Below are 25,561 nucleotides of genomic sequence, written 5' to 3'. Positions count from 1 at the left end.
GTAGAAAGTTGTGAGCCATCTTCTCTGTACTAGTCCATTAATCCAGGCAGACTAACACATCATTATCAAAACCTTTGTTTATGTTGCCTTAAATAAAAGTATTAGGCTAACCTATATGGGTTTTGCTGCACATAGGAGGCTTTCTGATCTCTTGGGAAATACCTCATGAAATACCATCATGAGATACTGCTTGGGTACAGGCAGCAAAATATATTTTGATTATATCAGGTGTAATAAAAGGTTCACACATGTTCCATGCCGGTAACATAAGTTGGAACCTGACGTCTTCTCAATTTCCGCTTTCACATATTTGGAAAGGAAGCCATATCCATCTTTCAAATGACATTGTGCATTTTGTACATGAGTATCCAGACCTGAGACCGAAATGCCATCAGGAATTAGCCCAGACAACCAATGGCTAAGATTTATGGTTGTAACCAGCTAAATTCCACTCAGATCAGACACATTGTAATGAATGGACCTGAGTCCATTAGTTTCAATGGATCTACTCTGAGTTGGATTACATTGGGATAGAGCCTCTAGCTTTTAATGGCTCTTTAGATTATGTTGTTAAATATGCTATGTTTCGCATTTTGTGAGTTCCTGACATCATTTAACTATCTAGAGTTGTGGTGCTTTGGCTCTATGTAGGTAGAACACATGTAGGTATGAAAAAGAACCTATTTTTCTATGCTGTCATAAAGAAGTACCTATGTCACAGGCATGTTTATTTGTGATATCCTTTTATTTCAGAGCCTTGTATACTATACCAGAAGCGTTTGAAGTATCCTCCCTATAAAGCTTGCCTCCTTACATTTTGTTCACTTTCTGCTAAGACACAAAATCACCGGAAATTGCTTCTGTGCATGTCCGCAGTGCTGGAAATTGCTTCTGCGCATGCCCAGATGCAGAAAATCGCACCTGTGCAGAAGCGCTTTTCGGCATCTGGACATGCACAGATTTGATTTCTGGTATCTGCGCATGTGCAGATGTGATTTCCAGCGCCGCTTGGTGAGTCCTCGCACCTTGCTGCTCCAGTTAAGCGCAGCATGCAGGCGACTCATTGAGCAGGCGGCTCGGTTCGGGGCAGTGTCGTAGCATGGGTTGTCAGCACCCGGGGCAAGGCCAGTAATTTGCGCCCCTTAACCCGTGGATTTGCGCCCCCTAACCCATGGATTTGCGCCCCCTAACCCTAACCCCAAGATGTTGCGCCCAGTGCGGCCGGCCCCCCCTGCACCCCCATGCTACGCCACTGGTTCGGGGGCAGCTTGTGAGCCGGTAGAACGGTCTTTGTGGGCCACATCTGGCCCATGGGCCGCACGTTGCTGACCCCTGATATAGATCATCCACTTTGTGTTTAAGGCTTCATCTGTAATTCTGGTTCACTTTTCTCTTGAATACAAACATATATTTTATTCTGTTAGTAAATGTTAGCAGTTCAAGCTCTGAAATGTTTTCAGGTTTACAAGAACACCAGCCCTAATGTGCAACAAAATGAAATGTATAGAGTATAAGTAAATCAAAGGAAAACAGTGGTTTGCAGAACACTCAGGCATACATTGGGCACAGTTCACTTAATGAACCATAGTAGTAGAAGCACTGCCCAATGCACTTGCACAATGGGTTCTCTCCCCCCCTCTACTCCATGTAACCCCATCATTGGGGAAGACCCCCCAGAACAGTGTGCAGGGGAAGCTGGGCTCATTCCATTGGCAAGCTGATCTGCTTGCAAAGATAGAACTTGTTGAATTCCATCCATTGTCACATTCAGAAATGCACTACATTTAGAAATACTGAATCCCTAAAAATGTGCACAAAACCAACTCTGTCAGCATCTTTTGGTAGGCTTTGAATCGTTTCACAAAGTAAATCTATCACAATGCCAATGGACATGTGATGTGCCTGATTTTCATAGTTGAATATGCTTATTTATTAATCAATTTCTGTATTCACTTTTATAGATTAAAAAAATCAACAGGAATTTCCCCGTAAACCAGCAGGTAAGAGAAGAAAAAATATATTTTGAAACCTTAATATCCAGTTGTTCTGTCTCTGGCAAAATAAGCCTTCAATCATCATCTGAAGCCCTTCTTCATGTGTTCCCCTGCACTAGAGGTCTGGAGGATGGCAACATGAGAATGAGCCTTTTCTGCAGTGGCTCCCAGTTTGTGGAATGCTCTCCCCAGGGGGGCTGATCTGGTGCCATCATTATATATCTTTAGGCACCAGGCTGACTCTTTCAATAGTGTGTCCCATTTCACAAAATTAACAGCCAGAAGGACTATAGACAACACAACATTCAGAGATGCTTCTGAATTTCACACTGGATTTTGGAGTCCTAAATTATTTGGTGGCATTTCCAAAGTTGTACACTGTAATAAAGGGAAACTTGATCGCATGCATGATAGTTTCAAGTTTTGTGTGTGTTGTGTTTTAATTATTCAAACTGATAAAACACCTCAAAAAAGAAAAGTTAAGTTGATTGTAAATATGGCTGCATAAATACATAAATGCCTTAGTAAAACTCTATACAAAAAGCATCTTGAGGCACTCTTACATACCATTGCTTCAAGATTGCTCTTTTGCAGACATAGAAAATGTGTATGCGTTGGTAATGTAGGGAGAGGAAACGACACAAATAAATTGAATGGAAAGAAAGCCACAGAAAATTGCACATGGCCTTCAAGTTCCTGGTTTCTTTTAAGAAATTATCATTGTCAAATCAAAATCCTAATTAGACCAGAGTGAACCGGAGGAACAAAAAAGGTACTGCAGAATGCCTCTAATACATAAAAAAGTATGTCATTCATAAAATTAAGGCCGATTGTTGTGATCTAGACATTGCATAGTACTGGATTCAGCATGTAAGGTTGTTTCTTCCATGAGCTGTTTGCATGGGTGAAAATAGCTGGTAGCTTCTCTTTTTGTATGGAAGAGTGTAGGGTCATGAATTTTAATTATTGTCTAAGTGTTGCATATAGTTACATTGCATATAATTTGGATTTATACCCAAAATAACAGCAAAAAATAATAATCAGAATTGGGTGGTATTGTAAAGGTGTTAATATTTTTTAAAAATTACGTGGATTGAAGGCAGGAAACTACAGGGCACCATGATGTCATGTTGTGATGTCATATGCTACAGAGGAGGAGTTAGATGTGTGGCTGTTGTTTTCAAGGAAAGCTGCCATTTAAAATACTGCAAGGATCCAATGAAAGGTCTTTTGGTTCTTTTCTTTTTGTCTCTCTCTCTCTTTTAAAAATGTCTAACCCTGAAACTCCTGTTAACCCACTTCTGAAAGAATTGCTGTTTCAAGTTGTTGTCTCCATAAAAAGCTATTGTCTCACTTGTTCTGGATTTCTTTCAACTTAGCTTGTTTATTCATATGTTTTATTAAGTTATATATGAGTCTTCTTTTAGCCCCTCAAACGCCTCCTCAGTTATTATTATAAACACCTTGTGATTCATCCTATAGCATGAATTTTCAAGCTTGGTAATAGATCTCCAGATACTGTCCTGAGGCAGAAGGAGCTCACCATCTGAAAGCATTGCAGCACTAGAGGGAAATGATAGAGGGGGAGGGAAATTTCCATTTCTTTCCACAAAAGGAGGCTCCAAGAGCACTGCAATTAGAAAATGTCAAGGTGACATATAAGGGCTTCTATATTTGGTCTGCCAAGTTAGGACAGAGAAACGCAGGTGTGCTTCATTTTCTTGGAATTCATCACTGCCGAGCAGCTGTTTATCAGTGACAGAAAATGTCAGTACCTGGGAGAGATGGGAACAGTAATAAGTGGTGGTGAATTCGAAAAGTTAATGTAAACATTTTCTTAAAAATAAACAGATGCACAATTTAATCTCCTCCAGGTTTCCAGATCCTTTTTGTGTTGACTGTCCCCTTCCAGTTCCTTGTTATTTTCTGAACCAGATACAAACAACACTCAAGCTGGTCAGGCATGCTGGATTTTTGCTTTTGCGTAGTGAGCTTTGAGTCTGGTATCCTTTTACTTTCAGAAGATGACTTCCGTTAATCTCATAATACAGAGGTTTTTGAGTCCACAGCTCCCTTAACCAACTACATTTCTTTCTGTGGCACCCCTGTGGGGTTCAGGAGCCCAGTTATGTCTCCCCTTGCCTGCAGAGCTGGCAGCCTCTCACCCTTTTTCAAACGCCCTCCCTTGTGGAGTCTTTCCTCAGCCTCCTCTCCTCTCCTCTTCTCCCCCCTCTCCTTGGCAGTCCTCCAGGCAGCCACTGCTGCCATCCTTGGTCTCTGAGCTGCCCCACCCCAAAGAGAGGTGCCTCCTCACACTGCCCCATAGGAGCATGGGAAGCACCCCCAGGCCAGGCCCAGAGGCTCTTTCTGCCTGGGGAGCTTATAGCCAGGGCTCCTGCAACAAGCAGCTGTTCAAGCCTTAGGAGGCAGAGATGCAAGAGGGCATCAGAGGAGGAGCTTCCCTGGACCTGAATGGAATGCAAAGCAGTAGGTCAGAAGCCATTTACCCACAGGTGCCTCATGGGTGCGTACCCTAAATGCCAAGTTGTGACAAAATGGCAGGCAATTGGAAGTCAAATTATCCACATATGGCCCAAATCAAATGGTAGAGAGTAGGCAGAAGTTGTACTCCAAGGACAATGAAAGGTACTCTTAAATTCCTACTACCCCCCCCCCCAGAGGTGGCTGGGTAATCATACACTGCTTAAAGGGTGGGTGGTCATTGCAAAAGCACAGGATGAGGAAGATGAGATGAGCCATATAAAGAAGTGAAGCCCCTCACCATTGATATGATTCCCTCCCCACACTCCTCCTCACGCAAGGAGGAAGGCCAAAAACCCTCCTCTGAGCAAGATAGGGTAAATTTGCTCCACCATAAGATGGTCACCTGGCATTAGCAATAATTCCACCCACCCCCTATGGGCAGTGGGAGGGTGTATGTGCTTTCGTGGGCTCGTTCTTTTGAACAATTAGGACAGAGATTTACTAAAGGTCTAGAGGCAGTCATCTCCTTCAGCTACCAGGTGTTGAGTAATTTCCCCCACTAGATGGGGAAATTATAACTGTGTTTATGCAATTTGTTTAATGTGCTTCACATGTGTTGTCTCAGTAATTTTTGCAACAGAACTTTAAGGCAGGTTTGTGTTATTATTTTCATATTGCAGATGTAATGTTGTAGCTGGGGAAAGTGGGTTGTCTGAAGGCCACCTAATTCTTGGTGAGCCCTCCACTGCATTTTGTAGAGACATATCAATCCTGCATCTTTGTAGAGCAGAAATTCTAACATTATTCATAGACTTCAAAGGCTCTGCTTTCACTAAGCATTATATAATAGACTTTGAACAAGAGCAGATGCTACTTTTGTCAATGCACCTCTGCACAGATTTTCCTTGTGAGAATTCTTGCACTCATCTTCAAATAAACCAGCATTCATGTATCCCATATATGAAAAATGAGGTTGTGGTTGCTTAGAAGTCTTGTTTGACTAGTCATCTGTGCAGTTACAAGTCATTTCAGTGTATCCCACTGATCTTTCCTGGCATGTGGGCTTCCTCTTTTTTTCTCCTGGTGGTCAAAAGGACAATGATGGAAGATATTTGTCCTAGCCCTTAGCACATACCCAGGATGGCTCCAAATATAAGCAGTAGCTGCCTTGAGTCCTGGTCTGAGCTTTCTAGAGAGTTCCACACTATGGCCTGCATATGCATGGAATCCACTGACTGCACAAACAACACCAAAGTGCAAGGGTTAAAGGTGAGCGGTACATATTTGGGGGATGTCAAGTTAGGTATTAAAATGCAGGCACTTGGGGTTACCATTCCTAATTCGGCCCTTGTCACTGCAGCAGATCACATTTATTGTCCCCCTTGGTTGTGTTTTGAGGATCCATTTGTAAAGAGGAGCAAAGCTATCAGGGGCAAGATGATAGGACAGTATTTATCTGACTGATAGACATCTGTGTTGAAGCTGACTACATACAAATATTTTCACTGTGAAATAATAAGCTCCAAGTAGACATTATTCATATTATAACTCTTTGCAGAGCGGTAAAATTAAAAATGAGCGCTGAAATAAAATATTAATATTAGGGTTTTAGGCATTTAATGGGATCAGTTACATATTGAAACAATTGTCTCCATATATGTTTCTAATACCTAAAGAAGAAGGGAAATGTATGGCCACATGTGTGGGTGTCTCTCTGTCTGTGTGTACACTCACACACGGCTTTGAGATATTTGAGACTATATAGAGATAATTGCTTCAATTCTCCATAGTTGTTTCTCAAAAACTTTTAACTCAGCATCTCTTGACAGATATCAATGGAATTTTTTTATGTCTTAGAATATATTTGCCCCGTCACCATCTGTTGTCACTAAACAGATTTTTGATCAGGCTCATCACGACAAGGAAGGCACTAGGTTGAAACAACTATTGCTAAGTGTGTATAAAAACGCATAGGGGAGCTGGGTTCTTGCTGTTAAATTAAGCAGAAGTGCACACCAGGGTGTCAATTACGCTGCGATAATTCCCTCATATTGCCCTGTCAGCTGTCTGTGCAACTAAGCATTGATTATTTTTGCAACTAATGTTTGATTATTTTTGCATTGATTTGAGCTGAGAATGCCTTTGTTATTACATGTTTACTTGGTTTTATTTAAAGGAAGAGAATTCCCCAAAGAGAGTTGTAAAAGAAAAAGAGGTAAAAGAAATGTAATGTAATTCATTCTCACTACTGCTTTAGATTCTTCTGAGAAGCCTTATTTCTTCAGTCTGGGATTCTTTAGGCTTCTCATGTTTTGAGAATGTATGCCTTTCTTGGTGTCCTTCTGCACTGTGTCCCAAGTTACGTGGCAAGTGTTTGAGAAGCTTTTAGGCCCAATGTGTGTAGCAATTCCCTTTCCTGGTTTTTTAAAAAAACAAGGTGCATGATTCTCTGTCTGCAGGAACAGTGCAGGGTCCTGGTAGCCAGTTGGTTAACTGAGCATTTGGCAAGTGGGCTTTCCTACAGATGGTCAGCTTGAATGCTTGCTGTGCACATTGGCATGCAATGCATGCTGTATTCATGCAAAGACAGTTAAGGTAAATTAAGAGAGCTGCTGGAAATGCCAGGTAGAAGGAATGGGACATTAGCCAGCTTCCCGAATCCGAAGGAAACTCAATAGGGATTGGTGGAAATACAGAGAGAAAAGCATGGTTTTGTTGCTGCTGTTGTTTGAAATTTTAGAGTGTAACCTAGCAGTTCTGTCAATCCACTTCCATGTGATAGTGATACATAGCAAAGTCGTGCTATTGTGAGCCATGCACTTGCATCTAGATCTCATTGAAATATCCTTGAGATGTGAGCAGCTTTCATCTGCTACAGTGGGTGCATATTAGCAGCTTTGCATTTCCTTGACCATGGTTATATTTAGAGTTGGGTCTCATATACATCCACTGTAAGGATGAAGGAACAAAATCCACTTGAAAATTAGCCCGGCTGAATTGATTCAAAATAATTTTACTAGGCACGGTTTAGGCATTCCCAGTACAATTCTATTCATGGTCACAGAACTAATAATTCTTGTGTTTAGAATGTGAAAACACTGAGTAAGCCTAGATGAATGTTATTCCTTAGGAAACTGTATAAACTCCATAAATTAATTGGAACTGATGACGTAGACATTTTAAGTACAACTATGCATAACACCTAAGTTTTACAGAAGGATGTTAAAATTTAGTTTACAGAAATCATGAAAAAAATGTTTTATTATTGTGTGTCGAGGTCCCCAGGTCCACCCCAATAACTCACACATCACACAGAATTTTTGTTTAAGGTTTTTGGCATAATTTTGGCCACAACTTTATTAAAATACAAATTTGTGAGTGGTTGCTTAGGCATTGGTTGCGACTATCTGCCCCCACCATGGGGGACAGAGTGACATTCCGCATGATGCGAAAGTCAGAATGGGGGAATGCACTTGGGGGTTACGCGGAGCAGGGAACCTGCCCTCACCCCAAATGCAACCAGGAGCTCATTGCTATGGCCCGAGCCCCCTTGACAGAGTGGACAAGCAATAGTTAGCCCCCAATTCCTTTAACGGAATCCCTTGCAGCAGCAGCATTAGAGGGGCAGGCACAGCCAATCCATGCCCCTCAACCAACCAAACCATAAACCAATGCCTAACCGCAACCTTACAAGTTGTGACGATTTGCTACGCAGTAGGCAAAAACCAAATGGCCCCAGCCAATCAGCCAGATGGACAAAATTCCTACCAGGCCCCCGCTCCAAAGCAGACGACCCCATGACAGGCATAGCAAGGTCAAAGCGAACAACCCTATTCTAGGGAGGGAGGGACGGGCAATCCGCTGCACGGGCGAAAAGAGGAAGCCCTAGCCTCGTGCAAGGAGTTTTAGCATTTCTGTCTGTCAATCTTTAGATTCACCCGCAGCAAAGTAGTTCAAACAAATTCCAAAAAGATGTATCATGTATGCATAGGATGTTCACTGCAAATTTCTAAGATGACATTCTGTTGATCTGGCACTGATATGTTGTCAGTTCTGCTGTTCATCTCCATAAGCAGAATCTTCCAACAACCTAAGTATAACTATATTTATGCTTGAAGGTGATAATACCTGTAAAAGCATTTTGGGCTTTACTCACTCAACACTCCCCCCCCCCCATCCCCGATTCAAATATTGTTATCTTGTTATGGCAGGTTTGTTGTCATAGGATATTACTCTTCTATGCAAGAACAAAGAAATCTAGGATATTTCAGACTCACACCCTTACTGATCATCTTGGACCATTGATAGGACATTTATCTATAAAATTGCATGCCATGCTCTTCTGTATTCCTTTACTGTGAAAAGTTTCGGCACATAGGCAATAACCGTAGGGGTGGTGATGCCAGGATAAAACTGCCATGGAAATAGACTTCTTTGAAACCTTTCTTTGAAAAGCATACAATACTTGTCTCCTAGTTTTCCCGTTCCTGTTGTTTTTATCTTAACATCAAGAGCTGAAATTCAGGAAGGCATTTGATTTTTATACTTATTTTATTGCAGTATGGTAAAGCTTTCAGCATCAACTAGTGAATGGAAATAATGTTAACTTTCATATTATAATTTACAGGGGATCTGGCATTAGTCTACTTTCTCATTATATTAGAGTATTGAAGATCTGTCAGGTAATAATGAATACATTCAACCTAGTGCCCCATACCTCCAAATATATAGCCTAACATAACAGTCATGCTGTTTATTATGGGAGCTGGGGGAAAGAGAAACTATCAGAGCCTTAAATCAATGCAATTTAAAGTCTTTGTTATTGATCAGTTCATGAAATATGGTTACATTCATCTATAGCTTCATCTAGCTTATAGAAGTTGTACTAGTCAAACTAGCTGCTCATGCGAGCTTAGTCCAAAGCTCTCAGTATGCCTCAGATGTTAGGACTGTATACTTAGGAATAAAATTAGGAAATATCAATTAAATAATGATAAAAGATGAATGAATAAAGTACTGCCAAGTGTTTGACTCTCTCAAAAGCCTTTCTTAAGATAATTTCTCTCCTCGGGTTTAGATAGATAGACATGTTTTTGAATTTCCATCCTGGCAAATCTTACCTCCCCCTGACCCAGTCTCCCTTCCTCACATTGCAGAGCAGCATATATACATCTGCGACTAAGATTTTGGAAATTTCTAAGGCAATGGAAATGGCAATGTGTATGCCCATTGTATGATTCCTGAAAAATATATCTCCTTCCCTGTCTTTGAAATATTGTCTGAAAATCTTAGAAGAAAATGTGTCCCATAGCTAACACTGAGAATTTCAAAATACCATGTATTCTGTTTAAGCATACAGTTCACTCTTTCGTAGTGTGCAATAGGGTATAAACATGCTTATCTTCATATGGACTATGCCCATTGTTCAGTAGGTTTTTACAGCAATCTCATATAAATCATTTAATCCACCTGAGGATTTGATAGACTCTTTGAAATCTGTTTTGAGCTGTGTTCTTAAGTGTAATTAGCCTTCAAGCTCACAGTTTGGCCTTGAGTTGCAAGTCATGATCTCTCATCCTGACTTATCCCAGAAGGCAGTCGTGAGGATAAAAAGCAGCTCAGATGAAGTGCAGAATACAAATTCCACTATGTCTTTAGTGCATAAAATATGCAGGTAGTTAAGGATGCTGCATAAGAGACAGAATGCAAAAAGAGGGGGGGGGAGAATTCTCTTCGTTAATTCTGTAGTGTAGGGAAGTTTTGTCAATTTCAGTTTGGTGGGCAAGCTTGAAGCAAAGTGGATGGGGATGCAAAAAACGGAGAAGAGTCTTTGAGCACGCAGAAAGAGTGTTTCCCAGTAACCACAACCAGTCAAGAGGTATCTGGGATTAGAAGGCCAGTTTTGATCTTCAGACAGAGCATATCTATGTGGGGTTGCCAACTTTACTGGTAGGGTTTTGTACGTTTCAAAAGAGGTGGATAACCTGCATCCCATTTTTTTCAGGACTCCCAATTCATATCCAATGGTCAGGGACCACAAGAGTTGTAGTCCAACAGCATCTGGAGGGCCAACCCTTTTTAACACTTGTCTGTCTCTATACTAGCAAAGGCTATATCTGTTGAGTTTCTATCTTGCCTCCACTTCCAAAATGGCAATTATGGTTGCATCTCTTCTTTTACAATTTAAGCTTTGCTTACTTACTAAATTAAATTAGATATCTCTTGCTTCACAGCCCTACAGTTCTACATTGCCTCACTCTTGAGCATATTGATTTGAAAAACTCATTTCAAATATGAAAATGCTGTATTTCATATGGATTTTTTCCCAAATTTTACCAGTAGCAGCTTGGAATAATTAGAATTTATGTACTAAAGGCGCATATGCAGGTGAAGTCACACTTATTTCAATGGATTTGTATGTAAGCTCAGACATAGGAGGTTGTTACAGCACAATAGCACAATGAAATTAAGATAATAAGAAGTTCAGCTGCAATTCTGTGCAGATTTGTCTGAAAATAAGCCAAAAATAAAATATGCCTTCCTGGATTAGACCAAAGGTCACACAAGATGCTTCTGGGAAACCCAGAATATAATCTGAGAATATAAAGGATGTTCCTAGCAACTACTACTGAGAATAATACTGCCTCTGTTATTTGAGGTGGCATATAACTATATGATTTAATTTGTCATTGATAGTTTTGCTCCATGGATTTATCTAATTGCCTGTTGGTCATCAAGCTTCATGTCCACCTGTTTGGGAGCCATTTCCTTATCTCATCGCCATCAACAGATGGAAAATCAGTTTGCAGTGTAAGCACTTTAACTTAATCAGGTCACTAGGACTCTTATTCTATTTTGAAATGAATGATTTTTTTTATGAAGTTTAACGAATCTGAAAGTCATGCTGCTGTATATGCACACAAACAGTTTATTCAGTGCTGCTGTAAAGAGGGGCTAGGCCACATAGATAAATGAGAACATATATTTTAAGCTGCAAATGATCTAGCAACAGCTTCCGTTCCAAATCTACAGCTGCCCTCCCATTTATCTTCAACCCTTAAATACTAAATTTTACAGCCTGTGTATGGCAGCCTCATCTATCTTTCACATCAACCTTCTGGAATCATGAAATGCATTTCTGAGAAGGATCCATTGTGTGCTTTGCAGGAAGGAAAATATTATCCCATGTTCAGCTGCCAGGGAAGGTGCTTGGAATTCATCAAACTTATTTTTTTTTTTAAGTTGTTGGGAAATCAGTACAGTGGTGCCTCGCTAGACGAAAAGAATTCGTTCCGCGATTCTCTTCGTCTAGCGGTTTTTTTCGTCTTGCGAAGCAAGCCCATTGACAGCTTAGCGGATTAGCGCTACAGCTGTCAAGCGGCTTCCAGCGATCAGCTGTTAAGCGGCTTATCAGCGGAACAGCTGATAAGCGGCTTAGCGGCTTAAGAAAAGGGCGAAAAAAGCGAAAAAACCCCGCGGGGGGGATGCAAGATTTTTTCCGTCTTGCGAAGCAACCCCATAGGGAAATTTGTTTTGCGAAGCGCCTCCAAAACGGAAAACCCTTTCGTCTAGCGGGTTTTTCGTCTTGCGAGGCGTTCGTCTTGCGGGGCACCACTGTATATGTTGCATGTGGGTTGGCTGAACAAAATTAAAGAAGACAGGATAGTTCCTCTCTGCTTTAGTGGGCATTTTGTCTGCTATCTTTCCAGTACTACTGAGCCACAAACTGAAATGTTCCGAACCACCAGCCTCTTTGTGATCCCTCAAGCTTCCTGCTTCTAGTACCTCTCAGGTTGTCCCCTGCTCTGAGGTGTGGCCAGTTTCTCACTAACAGGAACCAAGATCTAAGTAGTCTTCTGTGCCTTCCCTGGGGGGCTCTTGGGCAGGCAGCTTCCACTACTCTTCCCCATGCTGCCAGTCCCTGACACTAGCAGTTATTCATAGCCTTATCCCCATGAATGTTTCTACTCTCTTTTGACATGCAGAGTGACACCGCTTCCAGTACGTACTTCCCTGGCCTTCGTGTATTGTTTTAATCTATGTAATTGGTTTTATTTCCTTTTATGCATTTTTATTTTTGCAAAGTGCTTTGAGTTTATTTTATAACAAGTAAGGCCTTTTGTTTTTTATAGCATAAAGAAAGCAAAATCTTATGGCCAAAGCTTGATTTAATAAAACCAGTTTAGGAGCTCAGGTAGTCTTTCTTATAGCTGGGTTGCTTTAGACAAGTCAATCTTCCCGTGGTGGTTTTTAAAAGGAATGAAATAAATAAGAAAATTCTTGTAAATTGTAATGCATATACCTACAGGATACACACAAATGTAAAGGAGCAGAGCCCCATATAGCATAAAACCCACAAAGTTAATCTGCCACTTTCATATTTGGGAAATTTATTCAGTGTTGATGCTTCTTCTGGGCAACAATAAACTTCATTTCTGGAAGTTCTGCTTGCTAAGTTACTTTAAATGAGTCGCATCGGATAATATGTTTTTGGAATCTGCCAACCATGAAAAATTCTTCATTACTAATCTAGCTTTGATGAAGTAATGAAATGAGATATAATCTGGAGATCTCAAGAACTACAATGCATTATTTTCGGCTTCAGCTTTACAATGAAATTCAGCTGATGTTACATACGTTATGAATCCATTTTGCATGTACTCTTATATACAATTGCTGTAATAGATTGTTATATCTGTCAATTACTTTAGTTACCTCTTAACACTGTTTATAGGTTCCATTATCTTTATCTGTGCTGTTTGCACCTACACTATAGCCAGCACACACAATCACTTCAAGACTTGAAATTGGAATTATATACCTTGATTATTCTATCCTCTTTCAATTATAGGCATTGATTTCTCTTTTAGAAGATTAATGGCCCTTTCTGTAATGGTATAATTCTGCTAGCAATTTAATCTTATGTCTACATATTATCAAGTTTGATTATTTCTGATGTTTGTGTTCCTATAACTTTCTTTTAGACAAACCTGACTGCTGTGTAGTAAACTATTTGGAGTGCGATAAAATGGATCAGTTTGTAATTTGTGATTAATTTTATAGAAGTGCATTCAAAATCCAAGCATGTGATAGAAACAAAAAAAGGTGGATTGACTGTAAATACTGGGAAGAAAGACCAGTACACAATGGTAATGGGGCTGGAGATGGACCATGTCAGAGCATACTGTATCTTTGGCTGAAAATCGAGCTGAAGGTAGCTATCTTGAGCCATAAACCATGATAAGTCACAGTGGAGCAGCTTCAGAAGTCAGAATGCAGGCAGTATAGTAGGAAATCAAGATTGAAGAGTGGTCCAGAGAGACTAAATAGCAACAACAAAATGACTTACTGCCAAGGAAAGGGGATAAGTAGAATTATCTTGCAATAAATTGGTCTCTCTCAATTCTTAGCCACCCTGTAGTGCCTGAATATAAACGAGGAGCAAGCTCTTAGGGGGTGGGAGTAGGTCATTTAGTTATCCAGACATTAGTGTTATGCCTGTAAGTTAGTTCCACTGGAAATTCAATATCCAAAAGACTTACCCAAAGCATACTTTATCCCTGCTGCCTCAACACTATTAAGTTAATCCAAGCCCACTAAGACTTCTGGACTTCTTTGCAGTCCCAGCTCAATTTGTCTTTCACAGCTATGATTTTTATAGTAGCAAACAGTCTGCTGTGAATTTTCAGGGGGAATGTGAAGCAGTACACAAGATTCTCTGATGCATGGTAAATTCTTGGTCACAATGTGTAGGAAACTCATATCAAAGAATTTGTGGAGAACAGCTCTGTGGAGACTGTCAATGAATGTCCCTAGATCCTTGAGCAAACCATAGCATTCCTTTGAAAAAAAGGACAGTAGGGTCCTTTTAGTGATAAATTTGACAGCCTAATGGGATTACAGAATAATGTTTCTATGCCAGTGGGCAGGTGAGTTGCATGGCAAGTAAACAAGACACATTGATGATTTCTTACTGTATAGATATGCTGGATTGTATAAAACGAGACATGCATCAACAACTATAGATACTAACACCTATATGTTGCAGCTGCAGGGCCATGTGTAGTGAGCCCCCAGGAGCCAGGAAGGAGTAGTGAAACATAAGAATAAACAGGCACAACAATGTTCTGGAACTGAAAATAGTCACAACTTTATTGATCACAGATGCTGGTAGGCTTTGGCTTAGGCACTGGGGATGTCTCTGAGTCAGTCTCCTGACTGATGGCTGACATTGAACAGGGTTGTATCTGGATGAAGGGATGCCTCACAATGTAGGTCAGCCAAGCTGACCCCCAGGCCAGTTAAATTTTCAGTTGCACTAATGTTTCCAAACTAACAATATATTAAATTAACAAACTGGAATTTAACAGTGCAGATCACAAATAAAACTGTATGGTAACACAAAGCAACTAACTTACTTTTCTGAACACTATTCAAAGTACAGGTGCTGATCTTTAAAGCCCTAAATTGCCTTGGCCCTGTATACCTGAAGGAGCGTCTCCACCCCCATCGTTCAGCCCGGACACTGAGATCCAGTATCAAGGGCCTGCTGGTGGTTCCCTCACTGCGAGAAGTGAGGTTACAGGAAACCAGGCAGAGGGCCTTCTCAGTAGTGGCACCCATCCTGTGGAATGCCCTTCAATCAGATGTCAAGGAGATGAATATATCTTTTATGAAACATCTGAAGGCAGCCCTGTATAGGAAAGCTTTTTAAGGTTTAATGTTTTATTATGTTTCTATATATGCTGGAAGCCGCCCAGAGCGGCTGGGGCAACTCAGTCAGATGGGCAGGGTATGATGATGATGATGATGATGATGATGATAATGATGATTTGAAAGACCCAGGTAGATAAAAAGGGTCTGAAATTGCATTTTGAAATGGCAGTTTTGAAAGCCAGCCTTGACGGTCAGCTGTCATTGATGTTATATGCATTAGGGCAGATTAAGAAAATTAGAGAGTCTTTCTTTCTTTCTTTCTTTCTTTCTTTCTTTCTTTCTTTCTAAACTTTGTATATGGAGGAAACAGAGTGTGAGAGTTAAATATATTCCCATTTCCATGGAATATAGCCAGTGCTTTTTTCGGGGGGGGGATGCAGGGGTACGCATACCCCTAAACATTTTGTGAATCTAGGTTTGGCCTCATTGAGGGGCAGTCTTTCAATATAAATAGGAAAATGAGAGTACCTCTAAATATTTTTAATGGAAAAAAGCACGGAATATAGCTTCGTGTGTGTGTGTGTGTGTGTGTGTGTGTGTGTGCATGAGTGTGTGTGTTGTGTCTCTAACACCCTGTTATAGTGTGTATGTTGAGAGCAAGTGCTTAGATGAGGGTCTGCCCCACACCATCTACTGGAATGCATCCCCCTAGCAGCTTTCTAACCAGTTAATATGGCCCTTGGCTGAAAAAGATTTCTCACCCTGGACATATAGGTTGTAAAATCCAAAAAGATGGGTTTTTGACACAGGTTTTGATTCTGTTTTGTAAGAGTAAATGAGAAGCATGGGGAAGGCTTTCAAGGCAAAAAGAGCCATTTGAGGTGGTTCAGAATGGTAGAGCTGAAAAAACAAATAGCACGGGGGATATATATTGGGCTAAAGCAGTGGAAAAATTGGGCTGAACATGGGAAGGTTTGAAAATATGGGCAAGGGGTTGCATCTACTTTCCTGATCTCTGATCCCCACAGCATAGGTTTTTGCATGCAGGAACTACTTATTTGGTGTCCTATGAGCTGTTTATCTAACTATGGTTTTCTCCCCCCTTTTTTTGTAAGATTTCCTTTAGGTAAGTGAGCATATCAGTAATATAAATTACTTACAATTCTGCTGAAACAAAGTTATAGGGTCTCCCCCTTTCCCTGATCAATTTCATATCTTGCAATGCAGCAAGAGATGGTCTTGAATATTGCTTCTGATATCTTGTAGTCTTTTGAATTAACAGTTTGACAGGTGCTGTACGGTCTGAATCAAAAATATCCTTTTTATGTTAATAAATCTTTAATAAAAGAAAGGCCCGTCAGTGAAATCAATCTAATTCATTCGCATGATGTAGAGAGACAAGGGAACAATATATTAAAGAGCAATTGCTTTAAATTTCTGGGACTGCTTTAATACTGGGGGGGAAAATCCAGTGTGAAATATCAATGCATCTATATAGAACAAATGGCTTTATCTGCGTTGATAAATGACATGAGACATTATGAAATATTATCAAGGTTTTCAGAGAGAAATTTTTTTAAATGAACAAAATCCCTTGCTTATAAATTAAATATCCCCAGTTCTCACACATACTTGATTAACTTTATTTATGGGAACTAGCAGATCAGAATCTCAAGATATTGGACCTGTAAATGTAGGAGCCATCATGTAAATTATCTTCCTTATCTATCAGTTGGATAGCTAGCCATGGCAGTAGCAAACTCCACAAAGGCATTGTAGAAATCAGTTGTGTCTAAAAGTCATCAAGGGTATAGACCATTTTAGTTGGCCCTACATCTTTCTAGGGTCGGTAACTCCTATAATATTGGCACAAAGGTGACCAGCCTAGTAGCTGGATCTAGTCTACTGAGCCATTTCTGGTATTCCTGTGACAATTAGGTGCTTCTTGCCTTGAAAGATGGCCTTTCTTCCAGATTCAAATGCAGCGACTCTTTGATGCAAAGGAAGTGCACTTCCAATTCTTCTTAATTTTTGCTGCAGCTTGATTTTTTCCCCAATTTCCAGTAAAAAGCTACATTCAAAGTCACAAGTAGTTAGTAGATGAGATGTTTTTTCAATAAATCACAGCAACTCTTCCATGCTGCTAGTTTTGAACTAAGTAGAAACTAGAGAAGGGAAAATCTTTCGATGCATAAAAATACAATTGCTTAGGCCTAGTGTTTCAATTACAGTTTTAATCAGGGGCACTAAAAACAAAGACATGCTATATTCTCCAGGTAGTCTACTGTCAAGTAATTCATTTTACAGTGAATGCAGTTTAAAGGACAGTAACATTGTCTGAGTTATGCTTTTCTTTTGCTTCTAAAAGAGGTTAAAGACAGGCACTTGGATCACAATTTTTTTTGCTCAACCGTGAGACTCAGGTTCATGGTCCACTAGAAGATGAGTATCCTCACAAGTGATTATGACCATCATATGATACCATGTTTTGGCAATGTTATGAATGATGTTTGGACAACTGGTACATCTCTCTCAGTATAATATAATAGAGTTTCCTGTAACAAAACTGTCACATAAAGTTTGCAAACATGCTTGAATGCACTGTTAAGTATATTTGTTGCAACATCATTTTCACATAATAATCTAATGTGGGGAAGTGCGATTATATTATTTTATGCAATGCAGTGAAAATTTATTTCCATCTTCTTTTTATTTCACACAGTTGCAAAGAAAACCAAAAAGAAGCATTTCATTAGGAATTTTAATTAACAGTGGGCTGTTTGCACAATTGAAGGCTTGAAATTATGTCTGGGATGAGTTGTGCATGCCATGTATATTGTTGAATGACTTTCTGTGCTAATAAATCTTGAGTGACACATATGCACAATTCAAGATGTGGATTGTGTCAGTAGAAATTTTGTGGGACTTCTAGAAACAAGCTGTTGAATGTTGCATATTTTCATAACAAATGTTCATTTTATGTGTGTAGAATTTGTCAAAACTATTTGTATTTTCTGCCAGATAGTCTACACAGGCTGGACAGAAGAACGAGAACAAGATTCAATTCAGGACAGAATGTATACACCAAAGTTTCTAGCATTGAGAGGTTCTTCACTTTATAAATTTATAGCACCTCCAGTAAGTATTAGTACCATTTATTGGCTGCCCATTAAATGGTTTTTATGAAATTGATATAAAGGTTTTATGTTACTCCTGGGCATTTCATTCAGCTCTGTTGTAAGGAAAAGCAACAATAGTGATGGGAAAATTTGATTTATTAACACAAAATTGCTACGAAAAGAAATGACCTTACAACTAATTTTGTCCATTCCCAGTACTGAGATTTCTCTGTAAACTTAGAAACTCTCGGATCTTTACACAGCATGTTTCCAGAAACTACCTTCTCTGTTGATGTCATAATCATGAAGAAATATCTAATAAGTATGAGGGGAAAATTTTTTGATAGAATTTTCTTCTAGTGTACAATTTTGTTCCTGACCATGTAACAAAAGAATGAGGTTGGGGAGATACCCTCGTTCTTTTCCTTAGATTACTGCAATATATTCTACATGAGGTAAAGGTAAATAAATGACCCCTGGATGGTTAAGTCCAGTCAAACTTGACTATGGGGTGCAGCACTCATCTTGCTTCAGGCCATGGGCGCCAACATTAGACCACGCTACAGAAGACTGCCTGATTCTTTCCCTATGCTGGAGCAAATCTGATAAGGAAGAAAGGGAAAACTTTTCAGTGCATAGAAATATAACTCTTTAGGCCCAAAGTTTGATTAATCTCTTAAACAGGATGCTAAAACAAAAAAAGACACTTTAGTCGGTCCGGAAGGCTGAGGTCAGGCTCTTCATACAGGCCACATATAAGGAGTGTATGAATCCCTTAGTGTGCTAGCTACACAGGCTTCCATTTTGTGTCCAGGTTCAATCCAATATTCTAGTGATGACCTTTGAAACCCTTTATAGTTTGACACCTGGATATCTGAAGGACTGTCTACTCCCATGTGAACAAACTCGGCTGCCTTCTGAGATCATTGTTAGAGGTCCTCCTCCGTGTGGCATCCGTGCCATGTAAATATGCTGTGTCTTATTTGGCATGTGTCCAATAAAGAGGGTATATCACACTGAAACTGCTTTTGTAAGGAGCTTCCCACAGAGATTGGTTTTGCAGAGCTTTCAGGTTATGCTTGTTGAATCATTCAGATTAGATTCCGGCCTTGTGAAGTGGTGCAGGGTTGGCAGGGCGGCATGAACAGCACCCCCTAGAAAAATGCGCCTGGGGACATTGCCACCCCTCCAGCTATGCCTCTGATTTAACCCTTTCCAACCTCCACAGAGGTGAGTGGGAGTCATTATCAGAGCTCAAGGACGCATTCCAACCAGACAAAAACACTCAAGAAGGATTTGAGGGCATAGCCTGCAGAAAAAGGGTGCAAGTGAGGAGGGGTGTGGCTTAAGGAGAGTCCCAAGGACCATATATGCCAAACTAGAGGGCCACATTTGGCCCTCAGGCCTAAGGTTTCCCACCCCTGCTGTACACCATAGTTTGACATTACTTTCCAACCGATATAACTGGATGAAAAAACAGTTCAATTAAATTTTGTTTATTTTCACCCAAGGTTACTACGTGGGACTGGACACGAGCCGAAAGAACATTTTCTGTATATGAGATTATGTACAAAATTCTCAAGGTATGAAGAATAAAAATGCAACTTCATTGTACTGAGGGGAAGGAGGGATGGCTGTATTCACCAAACACAACCTAGTCATTGACTACTGCTAGCAAAATATCCCATGGAAGTCAAGTTGGTGGAGAAAAATGGTCTGTGTGAACAGTTTCAAAATGATAGAAATAATTTGGGGGAAAGGATTTAATGTGGGCTAAGATTTTGCCACTGACCTTGTAAGCATCATGTGGAATAAGAAGGGTAGCTTTGTCAGGAACCTTTCTTTTAACACGGAACAATCATAGTCATTCCACAGACACCATATACACCTTAGAGTAGAGTAGAGTTTCCAACTCTGAGGGCCTGATTTTTCAAGGAGGCCTGAGCTACAGCACCTCATATGGCCAATGTCAGCACTGGGCCACCTTTGACAGTGTCTGGTGCTTTGACATCTACCGACACAGAGCATGATTGGCTACTGATGCTTCCTCCACACACCCCTTGTTTCAGGAGTATAGGAAGCTGCCTTATACTAAGTTAGAACATTAGTACACCTAGTTCAGTTCTGTTCGTGCTGACTGGCAATCGCTCTTTGAGGTTCAGATAGGGGGCACGGTCAGTTCTACCTGGAGGTGCCAGGGATTGAACCTGGAACCTTCTACATGCAAAACATTTGCTTTGCCCCTGAGCTGCATCCCTTCATTGTAGGCATTCTAGTGAGCATGAGGACAGCTTGAAGCCACCATTTAACTTTCCTACAATGTCCCAAGCCAGTCACAATGTAGCATTGCTGAGAAATTGTGAGACATTTAAATGGCTGAGACCTACATTACATTGGGTGTGCTCCAGGGGTGTTCTTGTGCATTGTAGAAGTTGTGAATTGTGACAAAGGAATGGTGGCCCCAAGTTATCCTGGTGCTCGACTGTCACAGTGGGTGAAGTAAGCAATGATATGGGAGAGACCCACCAGAGGGCATTATGCCAAAAGAGTCCCTTCAAACCTGGAACCAGCCCTAACCGCTTTATTGTTGAATAGATTATGTGTTGGGTTCATTATTCAATTTTATTTAATCTGCTTCCAAATATTAGGTGAGGTTTATTAATGATACCACAGCTTGCATGAAACCATATTGTAAATTTAGGGCAATTTCACAAATGACTCTAGGAATCGTAACCATAAATGCTCCCACATTTGCAATATGAATGAATGAATCACCTTGATCAGTACACACATTCACTTTTTAAGTGACTTCCCCCCTCATTTTTGTATCATATAAACACCATTGAGAAGTGACAAACTGGTAGCCAAATTGTATTTTTAAAGTATTGAGTGTAAAAATGCAATTATTCTTATCTGATGTTTATCTTCACGTGCCATCTGTGCTTTACATTTAATGAAACATAATAAGATAGGGTTTATGATAGTCCAATTTGTTTTAAATGTAGAGCCCTAAATGCCAAGCAGTAAATGAATGATAACAAATAATTTTAAAGGGAGTTGTTAAAAAAGCTAATGTACACACAACAATACTTCACAGTATATCGTGTCTGGGATTATAGAAGTAGAAGTGGCTATTTGGCTAATGCCTTGCAACAGGAGTTGAATTTAAAACCATCATTTGCCCAACTTTACTATACTGTGGCATCTGGTGATCGGAAAATAAATTCAGCTTTATCACAACATTATGGCAAGAAATGAAGACTACTAGTTTCTACTGGAAGTGTTAGGATATGTTCTCCCATTACACTTAGTTTGAAAATTGTAATTTATCCTTAAGTGATGAACCATTTTTTTTCAGAAACTTAGTCATTTCAGTCTTAATTTAATATTGTCTCTAGGGATTCAGTGCTGTAGCATCTAGTCAGTGTCATTTAGGCATGGTAAGGCCCTGAGCCTGGATATACTGTGTGCATAAGTAATTCTTAGCACACAAATGGCTGGACTCAAGGCAGTGATTAGAACCAAGCCAGTCTTTCTGCATCATGTCCATTTATTGCACAAGGAAGAGGCATCATTTTATCCTAAATTCACTCCCCTGTTTCTGCCTCTGGCATTCTCTCTCCAAATGTGCTTTCCAATTTCTCATTTTCATTCTCCTTCCTCCCCTCATTTAGCTCTTGCTCTCTCTCCCTCTCTATCCCCAATGGCTCCCCTTGGCAATAGCCATTTAAGCAACAATCAACAATTACTAATGCTGATACTCCTCTGCTTAACTGAACATGATAATGGGACTTCTATAAAGGAAAATTTCACACCAAATGGTTTGGGGGATGGGACAGGCAGGGAATGGGACATGAAGCAATTCTCTTCTGAAGCTTTCCCTAGCACTGCATGTTAAGAAAGACAGGTATCTGCAGTGTCTGTCGACAGGCTTGCATTCCTGAGCAGATACTACTGTATTGAGCATTGTGTCAACATATTGAAAATTCCTTGTGCTGTCCAACCAGAGCCAGGGCCCATAAATTAAGGGAGTGGGGCCACAAAACAAACATTGTTCAGAGCAGGTTATCTCCAGTCTCTTTCAGTTCCATCATCAAGAAGCTTGAGAAGCTGAATTATTTTGTATCATACTTACAAGGTACTTTTAAGGTACACACAGAGAGAAAGAGAGTCTGTGAAGCAGCAGACCAAATATATATAATGCCCAAACCTTGGCATTTGTTGAGTACTTTTAATTTGAAATAATTTATTTTTAAGTCCTTGTCTCCCTTAGACAGATGTATTGCTCTCATTTAACATGAAAATCAGTATTAATTAGGCCAGCAAGTGTTGCACTTTCCCATTAGAAGAGATGCTGGTTTAAACTCTTCTGGGATATGAGCCAAGTACTTGACAGTTGTGCTACAGGCTTTATTACATTTGCATTCCCCTTACTCCCTACTTTCAACAACAACAACAAAAAGTAGAGCAAACTTTTTTGAGTACCTAGCTCAACATAAAGTTCTTTTTAGGATTCTGTCTCCAGACATTAGAAACTGGAATAAGTTATGTAAATCAGTTGAATCTGAAAATGTTTACAGGTTGGTGTATGGAAATTCCATTGTGTCTAATTTGACCATATATTAGACAAGACAGCACCTTCAGTAGATTTTAGGAATCAGTTACAATTGATTATTGATGATGCTTGAAGATGAGTGATTGGATAATTGCCTGAATGTGCGTGTTGTATGGCTGGTTTTTACATGTTACATGTAATTTATTTTTATTTTACATTTTACATGTAAAATTTTACATTTTACATGTAATTTATTTTTATTTTATTTTTTAAAGTCATAATGATTATCAAGTTTTATCTGGAATTATTTCTGTTTTCCCCCCTCAACCTGAATCGGTCACTATGTCCAACTATGAAATAAACTGGAACTTCTTTTTTTAATCAAATTTTATTACAAGTTTCAAACACAGAATACAATAAAAGCCAAACTAATCTACAGAAGAGAAATAATAAAAAAGGCAAGAATTATAAAAGGAATAAAATAAAGAAGAAAGGAAACTCCTATTAGCCCCATCCAGCCTGGTCCCTGGTCAGGGGTGAGAGTAGTTAAAAGCCAACATCTGGAGGGTCATGTGCAGTTCCAGCAGCTGTAGCCTTGGAAGCACAAGAACTGGGACTGAGCCTTCCTCTGTTAAAATACAAAGGAGGAGTCAAATGCCCAAGTACTAATATATAGAAAGAAACATCAGCAGCTAGTATATCAAACTTACCTGAGCTCATTATGAAAGAAGCAAACTAATCAGTTCTGGCATATTTATCCAAGATATGTGAATCTCAAAATACAAACCAGAAGGATGACAGAAAGAATAGTAGCACAGCATAGTTGAGCTAGGAGCAGGTGAGTTAGCACAGAGATCTTTTGATGGACAGGAATCAGAAAACGGAGCAGGGATTGATAGCTTTTTCCATTTCATTTTCCATCTTTTTCCCATGGTTACATGTTCTGCTCAGGCTCTCTTCCGTTATTTTCCATTTAAAATTTATATAATGTGTTTTCCTCATGCAGCTATCAGTTGCTACAATTTCAAGTAAACCTTTTTTCTTTTATTGATGCGTGTCATCACATCTAGATTCTTTTCTTCATTTTTGATGGGTGCTTGAATGTGCATCAGTGTGTGGATGCCAGTTTTCTTCACCGCTGCTTTTAATGGTGTGTGCATTTGGACACTGCCTGCAAGAGGGAAAAGGACAAGTCTTTCCCTTCAGTAAAGCCCAGTGAATGAGGTGAAATTGACATTACTTTCGTCAGTTTCATTTCTTGCTTTTGCCTCTAATAACCTCAGAAAATTCTGATGTTTCAGCTCTGCACCTATTTACTCAGTAGAATATCAGCTTAAATCAATGAGATGATTTCAGAAGCATCCATTATGTAATTAAAATAAAAATCTAGCTGTTCCTACCATCCACTAGCAAAATCTAAACTGAATTGTCCTGTGTTTCTTTATCACATGTGCAAGGCACAAACGTCCTTAATAAAGTTGTTCCCCATTTATTACAGAAAGCTCTATATCCTTATTTAAGGGGGAGAGATGCAATTAGCTTTATCTACCATGGAGATGAAAGGGAAAATTCACCTGCTAAATGTGTACATATCAGGTACATATCAGTTAAACATTTAGAAATCTTGTCATAATATGTTGGCATCAGGCCCACTTGAAAATCACAGCCTCTGAACCATGTGCCCTCTCCCCCAATCTCAGCTGTTTGATTATTGTTGATGGGTTTCTTTAAAAAGGCATTTTGTACATACTTAAATACATTCTTGTCTTTGCTGTACACCCACCCCCACAGTCTCTATTCTGAGTTGACCCACTCAGGTGAATTGGTAAAACTTTATTGCACTACAGCAGAGGTGGGGGAACTTTTCTGGCCTGTGGGGCTGGTCTTTATTTCCCCACCCTAGAGGACTGCAGCTGACAGGTAGGCAGTTAATCACCTGACATCCCTATGACATCAGGTGATTCTGTACTTTGAAGCCCTGGCTGTTGGGACTTCAAAGCACAACAAAGGGCTGTTTGAGAGACCTTTTGCAAACAGGCCCACACCGTTCTTCAAACTTCTGATGTCAGGTGTAAGGCAGAGAGATGTGGCTTGCCCATAAATGCATCACAGGCCATGATTGGCTAGAGAACAGTATACAGTGGTACCTTGGGTTACATGTGCTTCAGGTTACAGACTCCGCTAACCCAGAAATAGTACCTCGGGTTAAGAACTTTGCTTAACCCAGCAGCAGCAGGAGGCCCCATTAGCTAAAGTGGTGCTTCAGGTTAAGAACACTTTCAGGTTAAGAACGGACCTCCGGAACGAATTAAGTACTTAACCCGAGGTACCACTTGTAAAGGGGAAATAGGATGAAATTGATTAATCTCTTTTTTATATTAAAAAACCCTTTAAAAATTAACTATGCACTATCAGCAGCTATAGGACATTTTGTATCCCACTCTTTCTCCATGGAACAGAAAGCCACACATTATCTTAACAGTCCCCTTGTTATGAGATCATGACTGGCAACTTAAGGCCATGCAGTGAGCTTGAAGGCTAATTACATTTAGGAACAAAGCTCCAAGCAGACTCCAAGGACTCAGTGAAATCCCCAGGTGGATTAAAAGTGATTTAAATTAGATGCAGGGAAATGCAAACATATCCCAATGGAGTTGTTCAGCTCAGAAGAAATCATTCAGTGTACAATTGGGTCTAAAGGGCAAAGAATCCTGGTGGCGGGTTATGCAAAGAAGCAAGATGTTGAAGTGTGT

General features: G+C 39.9%; 1 protein-coding gene across 3 annotated transcripts in view; it reads left to right on the top strand.

Moving 5' to 3' along the window:
* Positions 1-25,561, top strand: part of SNTG1 (syntrophin gamma 1) — a 231,328-nt gene that overhangs the window by 170,209 nt on the left and 35,558 nt on the right. For all 3 annotated transcript variants that reach the window (XM_083747840.1, XM_083747839.1, XM_083747841.1), the window contains 3 exons: positions 1,962-2,000; positions 18,156-18,272; positions 19,765-19,836. In XM_083747840.1, coding sequence (XP_083603966.1) covers positions 1,962-2,000; positions 18,156-18,272; positions 19,765-19,836 — 228 coding nt within the window. The remainder of the gene's footprint in view (positions 1-1,961; positions 2,001-18,155; positions 18,273-19,764; positions 19,837-25,561) is intronic.

This window comes from Podarcis gaigeae (genome assembly GCF_964106915.1).
Source record: "Podarcis gaigeae genome assembly, chromosome: 7".
Classification (NCBI taxonomy): Eukaryota; Metazoa; Chordata; class Lepidosauria; order Squamata; family Lacertidae; genus Podarcis; species Podarcis gaigeae.
Note: the sequence above shows the minus strand (reverse complement) of the source record. Positions and strands in the feature narration are given on the sequence as shown.